Below are 17,429 nucleotides of genomic sequence, written 5' to 3'. Positions count from 1 at the left end.
AAAATAAAAAGAAAAATGGAATGAGAAAAATTAGTAAACTTGGCTGATCAACATTTGGCAGGAAAGAAACAGAAAACTAGATAATACTGACATTTCTTATTGCATGGGCTTTTTAAAAAAAATTTAATAGATGTTTTACTAGGATTTATTAGCAATGAATGAATAAATGAAAAAGAGGCTTATGCCAGTTTTGTCTACATCTGTTCATTGGACACTTAACAAGAAGAATTAAGAGTCACCGTTTAAAGGGTAGAATGAGACAGGACTAGATTTTGCTTTAAGGTCCTTGTCGTCCTCTTTGCCTTCTCTAAGTATGTCACATCTGGCTTTAAAACTTATTCCTCTGCCTGTGTCCTCAGTCCTTACGTAGTAGATTTGAACTTTCCTAATTCGTGATTTAGGGAGGAGTTAAATTAGTGTGAATATTGAACAAACATTTCAAAAAGTAGAATGATCTAGAAAGTTTGACTTCGTGGTTTTTCTGTTACCACCCTAACTTAAAGCTGTTATTTTTTAATATGTTATTTTATTACTAGTTTCAAGTATACAGTACATCGGTTGGACATTGATATCATTTATAAAACGATCCCCTTAATTGCTCTTTCTCTCCTCTGGCTCTCCACCTAGACATTACATTTAATGCTAACTGCATTCCCTATGCTGTGCTCCCCATCCCTGTGACTATCTATCAACTCCTAATTTGTACTTCTTTAATATTTCATTCCATTCTCCTAGCTCCCCAACTATCCCAACTATGCCTCCATCCCTGCCCACCCCGCCCAACACCTTTGCCAGATTGTTCTCTATGTTTGTGAGTCTGTTTTTGGTTTGTTCTTTTTGTTCCTTAGATTCCTCATATAAGTGAAATCATATGGTATTTCTCTTTCTCTGTCTAACGTATTTCACTCAGTTTAATTAACCTCTAGGTCCATCCATGTTGTTGCAAGTGGTAAGATTTCATTTTTCTCAAAAAATTAAAAATGGATATACTTTTTGATCCAGCAATTGCACTTCTGGTTATTTATCCAAAGAAAACCAAAACAATAATTCATAAAGATCTGTGTTCAAGGCAGCACGATTCACCAAATAACCAAGATATGGAAGCAACCTAAATGCCTATTAAGAGATGACTGATTAAAGAAGTTATGGTTCATATATATAATGAAATATCATTTTGAGCTGTTCTTGACTTAGCAGTTTCCAATCTGAAGTTACCTTCATCTCTGCTAAAGTCACACTCCTTCTTGTCACCTTCTTCTCCTTTAACACACTGCAGTCTTTGGATTTTTCTACCTCCAGTACCTGCAAGCTTGATGAGACCTTTAAATTAATTTTTTCTAAAGCATTTATTTGATTATGTTAATCTTCTTCCATGTAACTTTCTATAGCCTATTAGATCAAGTTAAATTTTTTACTGCGACATCAAAAGTTTTCTCAGTCTTTTTCCAATGAAGTCTTTCTACATAATCTCCTACTAGATAATTTGTACTGCAACCAAATGGGATTACATTTTTTTTTAATTCCAGTTGTGTTCTGTATATTTATTCATCATTTTTGCTCTGCTTTTGTATTAATTATCCAAATTATATCAACAGATCTAGCCTTTATCCACTGAGATTTAATTCCATCAACAGGTGGAAGTTATTTCTCACACTTGAATTTGTATAGCATTTTATTTTGTTATATATAACATACTTTTTAATTATTTATATGTTTTTTAAGCTTATTATCATCTTTGCTAAATAAATGTTAAACTCCTTGAGGTCTTTTATTGTCTTATTCACTTTAGTATCCTCCACAGTGACTGGTATTATACAATTTATAGAATAGACAATCTGTTTTGTTTCATAATAGAAAATTTTGTCTAAAATGTCTTAATATAATCCTTTGCCTACGTGAAGCTCATGCCTTGCTGTATTTCCTCCCAAATTTTTGCCAGAACTTTGCCCCACAACTGTTTTTCAGTTCCTTATTTCTTCCCTAGTCCTTCTTTTACCAAAAAAAAAAAAAAAAAAAAAAACAAAGATGAGAGAGAGAGAACTGTTTTACAAAATCACATATGTAGAATACCTAATAAAAACTCTTATGACTATGGAAAGTCAAAAATTGGGAAGATGAGAGAACATTTATTAATTCTGAAACACTTGACAGATGTGCATTGATCTTCATTGTTTTATCATCATTATGGTTATTTACTTTGTTGGTTATAAATACTATTTACTGTGGTGCCTCTATGTGACATCCACCATATTTCTTTAAATTATTTAAATTTTAAAGCATCACTTATGCCCAGCTTGTATAGAAGAACATAGTGAATTCCAAGCAATATCTTTCTGCTTCCAGTTATCCTATAACAATTTAAGTAATTACATCAATTTAGAAATTTATTTTTTTACATATGTATTATATCAGAAACAATACAATTATTGTGAACCACAAGAAATAATGGATCAGGGTGAGGAATTTAGGTAATTTTATTGTTGAACTCTGATAGAATTTTCTTTAAATGAATTTCATAGTAGTAGAACAGTCCCAAGTCTGCTGTTTATAAAGACTCTAATATAAAAATTTAAGTGCATGTAATTGTCAGCTCATGCGAGACCTAATAGGATTGACAAATTGCATAGCAGAGTGCCCATCATATGTATGTGTATGTATGTGTATGTAATAAGCATGTTACATACATATGTGTATACAGATATGCATACATATGTGTGTATAAGTGATGCGTGTATGTTTATGTGTGTTTCTGAAGATTGTTTTGGGTTGATAGTGAAATTATATTTTAAGTCACTATTTTAGTGGTAACTGCATTTTTCAGCATTTATTCAAGTCACTGAGAAAAAATACAGATTTTAAATACCATATTGACTTTGTAGAATGATTCTTTGTCTCTTAGATGACTATTTATTTTCACGACCCTTAGTTTTTTTATGTCAGTTAATAACACATTAGTTACTGAAATTTAAATGGTGATTTATATATAAAGTATAGAATTTATAAAGCTATTCTTTCTCAATTTTTAAATGAGAGTTTTAAATATACTTCACATTACTGTCAAAGTAAGCAGCATTTAAATACAGAAAATCAAAATTCTCAAGTTGAACCCTATGCATTTTTAATGTAATTCATAAGTATATCTTCTGCAAGCTCTTAGAAATGCAGAATAGAAGATGTAGAGCTACTGTGTCCTCACAGTGTGGAAGCTGTCTAGTTATGCTTTTAAAGTTGTATTAAAACGCAGAGTAAGTACAAATTAAATAGTAGGATAAAATGAAAAGGTGGATGAGAGAGCGTAATTACTTGGAAAAAGAGAGATTTATAAAGGGGGAGAAATGTCAGATTCAACATGAGGAGTATATGAAAACAAGTACATAAGTACTAGTTCTAAAAACATAAACTAAACAAGAATAAATATTAATTGTGTTTTTTTTTTTTTCTCATTGCTGAATGGGAGATTTTTATTCAAATACTCTAGGCATTTTCCGGAGAAATTTTATGTTCTCATTCTACTTTTAGAACAAAATTCAGCCTAACCTGAACAAGACCATTAAATTGTATTTGGTTGTTGCCTAGCAAGCAGCAAAATGACAGTTTAGCTGGGAATTTTAGGATAAATCTGTTATTGCTTGGTCAGCTGGTAGTCAGTGGTGCCAGTAGGCAGTGATGGTGAAGACTGTTTATAGGAACTAGACTGAACTGTAAGTGTCTCTTGTGCCTGGTAATGAAAATATTAGTACAGAGCTATACATATAAAGAGATTTTTAAAAATGATTAGAGAGCCACATCTTGCAGCCTACTTAAAGTGCTTAAGGTAAAACAAAAAAACATGTAACAAAGATGGGAATGTAGGGAGACTTGATACTGTGAACAATCAGAAGATGTTCAGACAACATTTAAAACCTAAGCATTAGAGTCTACCATGGATTAATTTGCATGTATATACATATTTATTTTTGTAGTTTTGAGGTTTTTAATTAAATGACCACCCTAGTATATTTTACATCACAAATTAAATACTTTGAACTGGAATCCCAATTTAGGCTTCCCATCTGTGTACCTTGCTGGTTATTTTTACATAGCTGAAATTTTTAATCTAAAAGATCAAATTTATAAAAATACCAAATTTGGCTCTTTTTCTGTATTACTTATTTTTCTTCTTTTTCCCCTACTGATTTCTATTTAGCAATAGCATTGACTATCTGCAATGAGTTAAGAGAGACCTTGACAAAACCTTGACCTTGACCTTGGCCTTAACTTTAATCTCATTGTCAAATCAATGTGTTAAAGTTGTGCTATGTATTGGTTTGTTTACTGTGTAGACTTTACCATGGCCATGACTTTCATAGACTAATTATTTTGATTAAGTTAGACGATTAAAGTTAGTCTTGCATGAGGGAGGAATACACTTGGGAAGCAGTGATAGATGGACTCCAGTCTTTGGAGTGTTTAGTTCTGCCAGCATTTTCCAGTTGAATGAAAATTCACCTCCCAGTTTGGTTTAAGTGACAGTGAATGGATTGTCAGACTTAACTGTTTCCTAGAAAAAGACAGAAAGACATCAAGAAGGATAGATGACAGTGTGAATATCCACATGTATTCTTGCAATTTTTCCCAGATATTGTTCCGCTTTGATACACAACATCATTACTGAAGTAATAACTGTTAATTAATATCTGCGTCATTTTTTGTAAATGGTAGTTTAGTGTTACAATTAGTCTAATTAGTATACAGCATAGCTTGGTGACATGACAAATCATAGAGCAGCAATTGTTGACTCTTATCCATTATGATATATTAGCTAATTCACTTGCTCAATAATGACAAAAGCAAAATTCGGCACTTTGGCAATTACAACAGCAACCACTGTCGAGGCATTGTGGCTACACTTTCAGGTTTTTATTTTCCACCATGTTTCTGAGTACTGCAGATTGTTGACATTTTACATTTTGCTTCTTTTCCTATTGGTAAATGAGAGTCCCTGATCAAAATTTTCAAGAATAGAATCACAAATAAAGAAAATGAGAATAAAATGTGACTTCCAAATTTTCCTGGTTTACACATGCTGCGTCATGCTCAGTGTTTTATTTTTCCAAGATTATTCATTATAAAGTTAACAGCTATCTGTATCTTTCATTTATTTTTCAGAACCTATGCGAACCCCAAAGACATTAAAGATTGCTGAGATACAGGCAAGGCGCATTGCTGTGGACTGGGAATCCCTGGGTTACAACATTACTCGTTGCCACACTTTTAATGTCACTATCTGCTACCATTACTTCCATGGTCACAACGAGAGCAAGGCAGACTGTTTGGACATGGACCCCAAAGCCCCTCAGCATGTTGTGAACCATCTGCCACCTTATACAAACGTTAGCCTCAAGATGATCCTAACCAATCCAGAAGGCAGGAAGGAGAGTGAAGAGACGATTATTCAAACTGATGAAGATGGTATGCTCATATTTCATTATTTTCAAAAAGAGGAATTATATAATAAAAATTATATAATTGCTTATAATGTTTTTAGAGTACCCAGAACTGAATTGGATTCTCAAATCTGCTAAATACTTTTAATAAGATTAACTTTGGAAAGAGTTTGCCTTTAACAAAAAGCTTGATATTCTTCAGAGGAGCATCAAATATTAGGTGGGATGTACCTTTATTGCCTGCCTTTTTTCTCTAGAAACCAAAGAATGCTATTAGGCTTATACGACATTTGTCATATTCATTAAAATATGTCTAAATTGATCATACTAACGACTGTATTATTTATTTTATCCAGAAACAGTTTTATAAAAGTAAATGGCATTATTTATTCTACTTTCAATATTATTTCTATCCTAATTTTACTTTAACCTTTACTTTGAGGCATTTTTATTGGTTCTAATGATGTTGAGTTGCATATTATTATTTTTAAATTTCTTTTACTATGAGGTTCCCCCCTGCTTTTTCTTTATATATAAAACTAAATGATTGAAGTACATGCTTCCTATACTTTCTATGACTTATTTGCAAGTAACTTATTCTTCAGATCTGCCCACATGAGCTCTAGTTTCTACGTAGAATGCTTGATGTGTCTCAGTGTTCCTGAGGGGGGACCGAATATCTAAATCGTAATCTATTGTTGTGAGGATCGATGGATTAAGATGATCTAATTAAGTCAGTCTTAGTAAATTATTGCTGCCCTATATATATACAAAAATAATATATCATCAACCATCTAATAAAAGAATATAATTTCATGAAAAGAATTCTGGGGACATTTATAAATCATGACAACAAAGCGAGAATGATTTCTCACCAGAACCCTAAGGTAGAATTTATATTTAATATATTGTGTACGTTTTTTAATGCATGGGTAGAATTTTTTGTATGAGATTTTGTTTTCATTTTTTATTCCAGCATTGATAAAAATCAATATTAAGAAGTTAGCTAAGCAGAAAAGCCTGGTTTGAGAACAGTTCTTTTTTTGCTAATATAGAGCTATTTTTAAATGTGTATTTATTACATTTTAAAGGTTATAATGTTTATTTCATATAATCTTTCCCCACTAACATTTACTTTTTTCCTCTTTCCATTTTGTGAGTTATATTTCAAAGTACTTTCTTATATGCAATATATATATATTTATACACACATATATATATATATATAATATATATAGCTGAAATAGCTCTCAAGTAAATCACAAGCAGGGAAATAAAAGTCACCATTCTATCTCCATTAAAAATTGCTAATGTGGAAATGTGAAGTGACATTCCTTGCAATATGAAGACTTCTAGAATGATGGTCTTAGGAACTTCGTGTTGTATTTACACGAATTATAAGTATATATAGATGTCTGTCTGTGGTAACTCATCGTCTTCCTTTGGCTATAGAAATTAGTGAATATAATTTGTCTGTACCCTTACCCCATTGCCCCACCTGTTTTATGCTTTGTAGTTCACCTTAGGGTAGTTCTTTCTCCCCTCCACTCTACTTGTCCTGATGCAGTATCAGAAGTATGGCACTGTCTTGGCCATTTTACCACAGACTTCTCTCTAACAAATATGACTTATAGGTACTTGAAGTGAATCCTACTGACAAATTAGAACATGTGTAAGAAGAGCAGAGAAATACACACATTCTGGGGAGATTACTCATTACCAGTTCTATGCCTCTCTCAATGCAGAATTATACAAACATGTAAAACTATCCCTATTTGTGAACAATTTGAAGTATGTCCATGCCATTTAATGGTATTCATAAGCCAAATTGTGTTTGGTGAACACAGACACTAATTATACACCATCACATAAATATTTACTCATTAATTGTGGTTTTGCCTCCTCCTTCCTCCAACAAACACCTTCTTCTGTGAGATGTATGAAAAGGTAAAGAAATACTTTTTCCTTAATCACAATTTTAAGCTTATGTCATTTGAGAAAAATGGAAACAACAGGTACTTTCTTAGAAAACAAACTAATGCCCATGGCAGCCTCAATAGATTCCACATTTTACACACAGGGGCCATCACAGCTTCTCTGTCTTGATCAACTACATATTCTGTGCCAAAACTGTTGACTGGTTGGAGTGGAGGAGTAGCAGATGCCTTTGGTTAACTTCTCCCTGAGCCCTCAGTTTACAGATGCATGAACAGATCATCTGAAGTTTAGTGCCGACATCTTTTCTGTTTGCTGTGGGTTTCTTTCCTTTATGAATTTTTTATTAATGTGCCAAATTATGTTGGCTGTCGCAGAGGTCAGAGCATCATTCATCATCTCCTTGTAGATTGAAATAAATCTTACTCTTTTGACATATCATTCAGATTTTCTTAATACCGCTAGCCACGATGCAATGCATTTCCTTTGATCCAGTGATTTTTAATTTATTTCAATCCTCACAAAATTGCTTTATACTCTGAAACTACATTTCTAGATAATGTCATGTGTGAAGTTCACTGAAATGTTATATTAAGGAAAAATAATAATTAAAAACCATACTTGCCCAATATTAAATCAATATTTTCAAAAGAAAACACATTTTTAAGCAAAGTAGGATAGAAAGAGTATATTTTTAAACATTAGCAGAACAAGAAACTCTATGCGACTAAATAGCAACTACATTTTTAAATAAAATATATAAGAGAAAAATATATGATAACAAAGCATCTTGTGTCATATTTTGTCGATAGAAGCTGACATGTCATTCATTCCTGCCATTAGTTATATAACATTTGCAGATAAGACTGGAATGGAGGTTCCTCAAGTCTTGTCATACCTGAGGACACTTCAAAACTAATTATGCTGATTGATGAGCTCTAAACAAGTATGATATTTTAAAATGGTTTAATTCTTAGCTTTAAAAAGTGAATTTCTTTTAAAAAAAACTGAAACAATGATGTTTGAACCTATTCATCTTAACAGTTTTCTTTAAAAACTTGTAATAATCCATTTGTCTTTTAAATTATAGAAATTTTATAAGTATAGCTATAAAAATCAATGTGACTATTAATGGGTATTTCAATTCAGTACTATATGATTTGGCTTTTGAGTCTAAGGAGTGTTAATTATTATGATTCGTTATTTTATGAACTTTGTTTATGGAGACTCCTTAGGGGTTTATAAACTTCAAAATATCTTTTAAGAAAATATAGCTGTGTTCATGAAACAAATTACAAATGAGATTTTCATGTTATGGAGGTATACAAGAGAGAAAACTAGACTACGCAATTTATTCAGTTCCCAAGGTGATAGAATAGTCTTTTGAATAAGAATAACTTTACAGTTGTACATTTTTTACATTGGAAGCACATTGATGTACTTTAAATTTCCATATATTAGTCAGAAAACTGGTCATATAGATTATTTTCTTTTTAAGGACATATTTTTATTTATTTTATGTATTTGAGATTTGGTTTGTCTGGCTACATGATTTACTTGTCCTGTTTCTGATATAAGAGTTCTTATAATCAAAATGTATGTATTTGTAGTGCCTGGCCCTGTACCAGTCAATTCTCTTCAAGGAACATCCTTTGAAAATAAGATTTTCTTGAACTGGAAAGAGCCTTTGGATCCAAATGGAATCATCACTCAATATGAGGTACTGAGAGAACAAGGAAGTTAATTGAAATGTAAAGTGAAAGAAGAGTAATAGGAAAAGGTTAGAGAGAAATAAGGGGAAAAAAGTGAGGACTAAAAAATTAAAATTATTGTTATTTCTCTTCTATTTACCTTTCACATTCTTTGTTCCGAAAATTTAGTATCAAAACAAAGATTATATGGTACCTAGAATTTTCAGATTCTTAAAGTAAATATATGGGTTTTTTTTTTTTGAGGGAGAGGGGATTGTTTTAGAGAAGCAGGATTAGCCTTTTCAAACAGACTTAATGATTGTTATAAAGAATGAATTTTTGTAAAAGGAAGAAACTCATTTTAGACTGTGATTTAGGGAAGGACATTGAATGTCAGTTGTTTCATAGTAAAGAATTAATAGCAAAAAAGCAAAATATATTATAAACCTGACTATTCTAGAGATTTATCTCAGCTTTGAATATAAATTATTATATTTTTAAATACGGTATGCTAAAAAGAAGAAAGGATCATTTTAATTTTACAAATGTCTAGTTTTGTTACTATGGAGTCAGTGTTGATTAGAGCATAAAATACTTAAATTTCTAGTGGCTACAAAGTGCATTATGGAAGTGGGAATTACTAGTGCAGTCTTATCATCTGTGACTATAGCATATTTGAATACTATTTATGTGAAATTTATGTAACTTGGACAATGTTTAGTTAATTATACAAACATTTGTTGAACAGTTTATGTTTCATCTGCATTAAAATATATAAGATTATATATTCATAGAATATAGATATGTATTAGTTCAATTATATAACTATCTATAGATAGATGATAGGTAGATGATATAGATAGATAGATGATAGATAGATAGATAAACATATATAGAATGACAGCTAAATAACCATATCAAAATAAGAAGAAAAGAAGTGAAAAAAATGTGCTTTATGTCACATAAATACCCTTAAAAGAAGTTTATTTAAAAATTTTTGTGACATGCTGGATATGTAATAGAAAATGTGTTTCTTAAAACAGGTGAGCTACAGCAGTATAAGATCTTTCGATCCTGCAGTTCCAGTGGCTGGACCTCCACAGACTGTATCAAATTTGTGGAACAGTACACATCATGTCTTCATGCACCTTCATCCGGGAACCACATACCAGTTTTTCATAAGAGCCAGCACTGTGAAAGGCTTTGGACCAGCCACAGCTATCAATGTGACCACCAATATCTCAGGTATGCAAATCGATAAAGGATTTTTTTTTAATAACATGTTCTAGGGAGTCACATATACACTTATTAAATCTTTAATGATTGAAGGCACTTTAAATAAATAATTATTTGAATACAGATTATTCTTAGTTATATGTCCAAACCCAAATGTATACAAAATAGTCACTTTTAATTGACAGTGGTCTTCTAAAAAATTACATTATATCTTTATTAGGAATCTGTCAAATTTCATTACATATGCTAATAGGCCTATGAGACTTTTGAAGAGTTCATAATTATTACAGTATCTCTTTACCGTAAATGAATTTTATTAAAGAATTGTAGAAGATTCTTGCTCTCCTTTTTAGTACCGCATATGTTACCTCTCCATTTCATTTTCACTGACACTCTGATAATTTTAGACAAATAATGAGCTTTACTTTCTCAGAAATAGTTATCTAAATTTCAGAATCACAATGTATTTAGGTAATAAACAAATACAATTAAATTTACATTATGTTATGCTCACAATGTCATAGTTTACATTTGACTAAATTGTTTACAGATGTGACTTCTCCTTCAGTCAAGTCATCAGTTAAACCCAATTAATTTTTTTTTTGCCAGGAATTAACATTCTAAAATGCCTTAAATCTACTCCAGGCTATGTAATGTTTTATATTATTTGTTGATGATTACTAAAATAAATATATATGTAACTAAAGAGTTAAAATTAAAAAAAAAATATCAACCACTAATATGTTGAAATTAATACATTAAAATTAAAATATATTGAATACTAATTTTAAATTTCTAAGTTCTTTTTGTTCTTTTCATGTTTATTTTCATTGTAGCTCTACATAGCATATATAAGCAGTAAATACATTAAACAATTTTACCATTGTTCTGAATTGATAACATTTGCATCAAAAGGAAGCTACATACTTCTAAATTTTTTTAAGTCCAAAACTTTATTTGGAAATGTTTTTAATGTAACACAAAACTTAAAAAAATTATATCATGAAAAATTAGCTATGGTTCCAGTATGAGCTGCAGTTCCTTTACATAATAACATTTATTTTAATACTCTAACAAAGAAAAAAATTTAAATATCATCTTAGAAAATAACAATATATTAAAAGTGCCAATTTATCTCTTGATGGAACAATTCTGAATCATCAATTTAAAATATTTGTTGAGCTACCTTACTAGAAAATAGGACTTGGTGATATATGGAGAAACATATTTCCCATCCTCTAGAATTATCAGTACTGCTATAAATAAATAAGATCTTTCAACAGATATATCTATAAAATTTACATAAAAACTTGTAAAGCTGATAGCATTGAACAAATAGCATTATTCCTCTTTTTGGAATTTTATTTTATGCTTTATCTTCCTGATGAGTCTTTACTCTTCTTTCGACTTTCAGCTCAAACATCACCTAAACCCTGAAGTCTTCTCTGTTTCATCTTCTCAAACTCCCAACACTAGTTTAGACTAATTATTCTTCAGGCATGGTTCCAAGACCAACAACATCAACATTGCGTGGAAACCCTGTAGAAATGCACATGATCAGGCCTTTTCCCACACCTACTGAATGAGAAACTCTAGAGGAAAGGGGCAGCAATTTGCATCTAAAGAAGCCCTGGGGTGCTTCTGATCTTACTAGTTTGAGAACCATTGTTTTGGCAAATTAATGTCTTTCTCTTTTGGTCACCTAATTTTGCTATAATTTTTTATAAGACCCTCACTCTTGATAAGCTGTGAACCTTTACTCTTAATTCTACGAATTCAGAAACCACACTTCATTTTTCTTTATACTTATGGTAGTTATAAAATTTAATACATAGTGTATATTCAGTAAATGTTCAATGAGTGAAATACTTTAAAATTTTATTAGGTGTTATTTGTTCTGTTATTCTGATAATGCACACATTTTACAGGTTATATACTCTTTTAAATATCTTCTACATGGAAATAATCAAAAGTTATTTGAGGTTACTTTTTCACCCAGTTTGAGATTAAGAAGCTCCCATCCCCCCAAAAAAATTATGAAACATTTTGAAAATTTATGCTCCTTCAAGAATCTAGCAACTATGTGCTAGTTCATGGTAAATAAAAACTAAGATTCCCATTTCTATTCACCACACTTCCCTGATGTATTTCTTTTGAGACTAAAGTGGTGAAAATGACCCAGATACTATTGGAGTCATTCAACAACTCCTGTCTTTATATCTTCTGTTGCCTTAAGTTCCCAGGGTTAATATTCCGTGTATAGTTTCTTTTCAAAAATAGGTACATTTTAGATAATTAAGTAATAAACTGATTTTTTTTTCCTTCTGCCAGGATCATTTGTTCAACCCAAACTATGATATATTCTTTTTAATTGATTAAAAATTTGTTTTTCCATTAATCACTCATCAGCTCCAACTTTGCCTGACTATGAAGGAGTTGATGCTTCTCTCAACGAAACTGCCACCACAATAACTGTATTGTTGAGACCAGCACAAGCAAAGGGTGCACCTATCAGGTAAGAGGTGAAAAGTAATAATTAAAGGGAAAAACAGCCAGCAGGAGGGATGTTTGCTCATAGTTGCTTAGCAACCAGTATATTGAGTGGTTCGTTTCTAAGTGACGGTCATTTGACATTTACTGTCAGAGGTTTTATTTCTGTTTTCATCTTTGTTTTTCTTTGGACAAAGCCTGAAGATATACTTACAGTTAAGAGTAGAATCTTAAGGGGATTTTTGAGATATTCATGAACTTAATCATTCACATCACTGTGCTATTTGATTTAAGAGCGGCTCTTTTATTTTTTTTTCCTCTAGTTCTATTTCATTTCACTTCCTCTATTGGTATCTACGGTATATGAGCTTTGAAGGTATTTGTCAGAAATAGAATGAGAAAATACCACTGGTCCAGTGCACTAAATCTGCTATGAATAATTTCATATGAATGATTGAAAAATAGGAAGCTTTGAGGAAATGAAAGGGGAATACTTATAATGTATGCATCCTATGTGACCTTTTAATTCCTAAATTGTTACTTATCAGGAATTCCATAGTAAATATTAAAATTCGATTTGCCATATCCTGTATCCTTCTAATATTAAAATCTCCCACATTACCCTCATCTTCCATAAAATTGGGAAACATTATTTTCAGGTATTGAGTCAAATTATTGCAACTATTTTAATTTCTGCCCATTTAAATCAGATAGGTATTTAAAACAGCAGGTTTTCATTTGAAATTTTAGACTTTGTAAATACTTTTGTTTTCATACTTCTTTTGAGAAATAAATCGAGGCACGAAAATCAGTGCAGATATTTCATAATTGAATCATCTTAAGTTGTTTACATATTCATTCATTAAGAAATAAAATTAATCTTTATTCTATTTGTAAAAGGAATACATTTGATCTTAAGAGCACATACTAACCATTCAGACAATTCTATATCGCTGGAAAGGAAGAAATATTTTTAATTAAAAAAATATGTTAATAAAAGAACCTGCATTCATAAAGGAACTCTGAGTCCTGTCTGGCTAAACAACACAGGAATACCACGCCAGAGGAAAAGAGGGATGATTGAATATACTTGTCATATAAACACTTGGGAAATATTGGCTACTTGAAAATGCAAATAAGTATTGAGCCCTATTCATGAATCAACGATCTGTAAGTGAGTATGATTGCTGATCCAAAGGAAAAAGAGAAAATGCCCGCATTCAATATTTTTTTCTATTGATAAGTAATCAGGATCATTGACATGTCCCAGCTTGTGATGAAATTTACTCTGTAGGTGTTCAGTTCTGCTACTGCTATTTAAATGAACTGCCAGGTATTTGCATTTTATCTTTAAAAAGTTAGATATTTGAATGAATTCAGCTTTACTTAATGGAAATTGGAAACAGTGTATTATTAGTGCATAATTGTGCTACATAACATAACCTACGCTAATTCTTTATTCATTTAATCAATTTATTACACAAACATTGACTGATAATATATTATGTACCAGGCACTGTGCTAAACATTGTAAATCAAAGATAAAATGATTACAATAAAACACAGAGCCCATGTCCAGATTTGTCATGGAAAATCAGAGGTGCCTGTAGCTTTCTAAAGTCGTGCTCATAGCCAGTGTTCAGGAACTTTATTGAATTAATGAGCATGCTATCAATTACGCATTTTTCAACCAAAAGTTTGTCTTCTACTTTGTTCATATTTACTTATTACAAAAATGTTTAATTACCAAGAATTCACATAATCGGAACTCATGGTTATGCAAAAATAATCCTTGATAATACGATATCCTCTTTCTCTGACACAGAAATGCATTTGTTTGTATTTGTTGGAAAGACATTTGGCCTTTTCTGGAATTGAGCTCATTGTCAACTCCAAATTTTACAGTTCGGAGAATAGTGCTCAAAAAAATAAATTTAAAACCTGGAATGCTACAAGAAATAATTAAATGATATATAAATAAATAACAAGTATTTTTTAAAAAATATTACTACCAGGGGGATATTCTCATCCCATCTTATCCATCTTTAGTTTTTTGTAATAACTTGACCAGCTATCCAGTATCACCAATAGGTGGGAGCCAGCTGGCAGAACCAGACTGGTCTAGTCAGGAAATTTAACCTCAGATGAAGCCTGCCTTCTTTGCTTTGTGAATCTTCCAGTGAGGTAGTCCTGTCTTCTTTCCTCTGACCACATTTCTAGCTTTAGTATTGCCATCAGTAATGGAAGCCTTATCTTGAAGCTTATCTTGTCCGGTTCTATAATTTCTTTGCAAATGAAGAACCAACTTGAGGTAATAGATTTTCAAAGTACTATATTTATGGCCTGGTACTGCAAATTTTTGATTGGATCCTCAATACTACCTTCAGATTCTTCAAACTCTTTTACTTGCCACCTAATTTCTTCTTTATTTATGTCAGCCTATCAGAATCTCTTATTTGCTAATACTTATTGCCATTTCTACTGTGTGGCCCCTCTCCTGTCCTCCCAGTAAAAGCCATACCTATGTACCACCTAACTAAAACTCCTGAGAGCATCCATCTGTTAGCTTTGTCTGCTAGCAAAGACTCTAAAGGCTAGATTCTATTTTTCCCTACTTTATAGCATAGCTAGTGTCTGCCACACTGCATTTCACCATCTGTTTGTCCAAACTCCAGTGGAAATATCCAGTTCTTTCTGCTCTGGCCTTCCTAATGTCAAATGAACTCCAATTACAAAAGCTTCTATCATAGCACCTATGAAATTCCTGTTGGGTAAAGTTTGTCTATTTAATTTAGTTTATTAGGGAAGCTTAAGTTACCTATGGTTTCTATAAACTTATTAATTCAATAACTTGCAATATTGCCAGGAGTTGAGCTGGATACTTGGAATAAAAATCCACATAGGCAATTTAGTATATGCTCTTAAAGTGTATATTACAAGGGAGTTGAAACATGGTTAAAAATAGACCTTGTCAAAGTTAATGCCAGGATTTTGAGCTTTGTTACTCAGAAACCGATAGTTCCTCTTGCAGAAGTAGGTAAGTCATGAGAGACCTGGCTTATGTATGTAAGGAGTGAGGAGATGAAGAGCAAGAAATGTTATGGTATCCAAAATGTAATCAAACCTTTACTCTGTGGATCGTCAAAATGTTGGCAATGGGGCAGTATGAGCAATGGTGACTGTGAGATCTTGAGAAGTCTGTCCATAAGAGAAATAGAGAAATGTTGGAGCTGCAAAATTTCTCCTGAAGTTTTAAGGAGACATTTTAGATTAAAATGGGGAAGTTTAAGTATGCAATTGTATAAAATTTGTTGATATCACTAAGAATGTGTACAAGCTGAAACTATAACCAGATTCACAGAAGTTTTACTTACTAATGGGTTAAAAAAAAAAAAAAAAAAAGCAGGCCACTATAGGTAATTTTGGGTTCAGGATCAAGATTTTTAAGGATTAAATCAAGAAAACTACCACGGTATTTTATAATCGCTTTTTGAACTAATGACAAATCTGTTTGTATATTTTCTTAGCTTTTTATCTAAAGGGAAATTGCATGACAAAATGTCATGCTGTGGCTTCCCACGAAACTAAAAAGTACTACATTTCAATGTTTAATCAAGTTAAATTATAGAATAGTGAAATCATTTTTAGTTTTTTAATATGAGAAAATCATATTTTGAGTATTGAGTGAAGATTCATAATGTCAGTATATTGATTTTAACTTAGTTTTAGAAATATTCTGAAATTTAATTAAAAGAAATGGAGACTATATGAAAGATGGATAGAATGAATAAAACTCTTCAGATGACTTTGGAATATTTTAAATTACTAGAGAACTAAGGTCAAATATATTTTGATCTAACTAGAATGAAGTACTATTAAATAATTAGATGAACACAGGGATGAGAAAGCGTAGGCCTATTTCGTGTAATCAGTCAAATCACTTCTAATTTGATTTCTTATTCCTTATTTTCTGTTCTTTAATTTGTATTGATAATAAGAAAGTAGCAGGGAAAAAAAAAAACAGTTTAGAAAAGGTAAAAGTATGAGTTTGGAGGACAGCCTGCCCAGACAAATTGAACAACAAAGGGAAGATGATTTTTAATGAATTTAATAATTTTTAGTTTAGGGTTCCCTCTCAAGTTCTGTGCAATCTTTCCCAAAGAGCAGAAAGCATTTTTTAAAATACTTTATTTTTAAAAAAACATTTGTAGATTTACCATAGTATTGAGAGGAAGGTACAGAGATGCCCCATGTCCCTGCTGCCATCATACATGCACGGCCTCCCCCATTAACAACATCACTTACGAAAGTGCTACCTTTTTTTTTTTCTTTTTTTTTTGCTTCTTCCTTCGCCTTCATTCATCTCCACCATCAGCAGTTTGCTTTTTTCCTAACAGATCTGGAGAGATCAGATACTTTGCATAAAACTTCTTAATTCGTAATGTACAATGTCGATTTAATAGAATTAGTTAAGAACTAATTGTGTGCATGTGTAATTTTATCTACCTATATGCATGTATCCACAGGATATGCAAATGTATAACATACAAATGTGTATTTAAATTAAAAGCTATCAAAGAAACAAAAAAAGATCAGATTTGCTTAACCTGGGATATGCTAACTGTGATCTTTTCTTTTATCTCCTCAAGGG

The 17,429-nt window shown here is 31.5% G+C and overlaps 1 protein-coding gene across 9 annotated transcripts in view; it reads left to right on the top strand.

Moving 5' to 3' along the window:
• Positions 1-17,429, top strand: part of PTPRK (protein tyrosine phosphatase receptor type K) — a 474,269-nt gene that overhangs the window by 373,010 nt on the left and 83,830 nt on the right. For all 9 annotated transcript variants that reach the window (XM_016157105.2, XM_016157108.2, XM_016157109.2 and 6 more), the window contains exons 8-11: positions 5,149-5,451; positions 8,972-9,081; positions 10,096-10,297; positions 12,698-12,803. In XM_016157105.2, coding sequence (XP_016012591.1) covers positions 5,149-5,451; positions 8,972-9,081; positions 10,096-10,297; positions 12,698-12,803 — 721 coding nt within the window. The remainder of the gene's footprint in view (positions 1-5,148; positions 5,452-8,971; positions 9,082-10,095; positions 10,298-12,697; positions 12,804-17,429) is intronic.

This window comes from Rousettus aegyptiacus, unplaced genomic scaffold (assembly GCF_014176215.1).
Source record: "Rousettus aegyptiacus isolate mRouAeg1 unplaced genomic scaffold, mRouAeg1.p scaffold_m13_p_1, whole genome shotgun sequence".
Taxonomy (NCBI): domain Eukaryota; kingdom Metazoa; phylum Chordata; class Mammalia; order Chiroptera; family Pteropodidae; genus Rousettus; species Rousettus aegyptiacus.
This window is presented reverse-complemented; position numbering and strand designations above follow the sequence as displayed.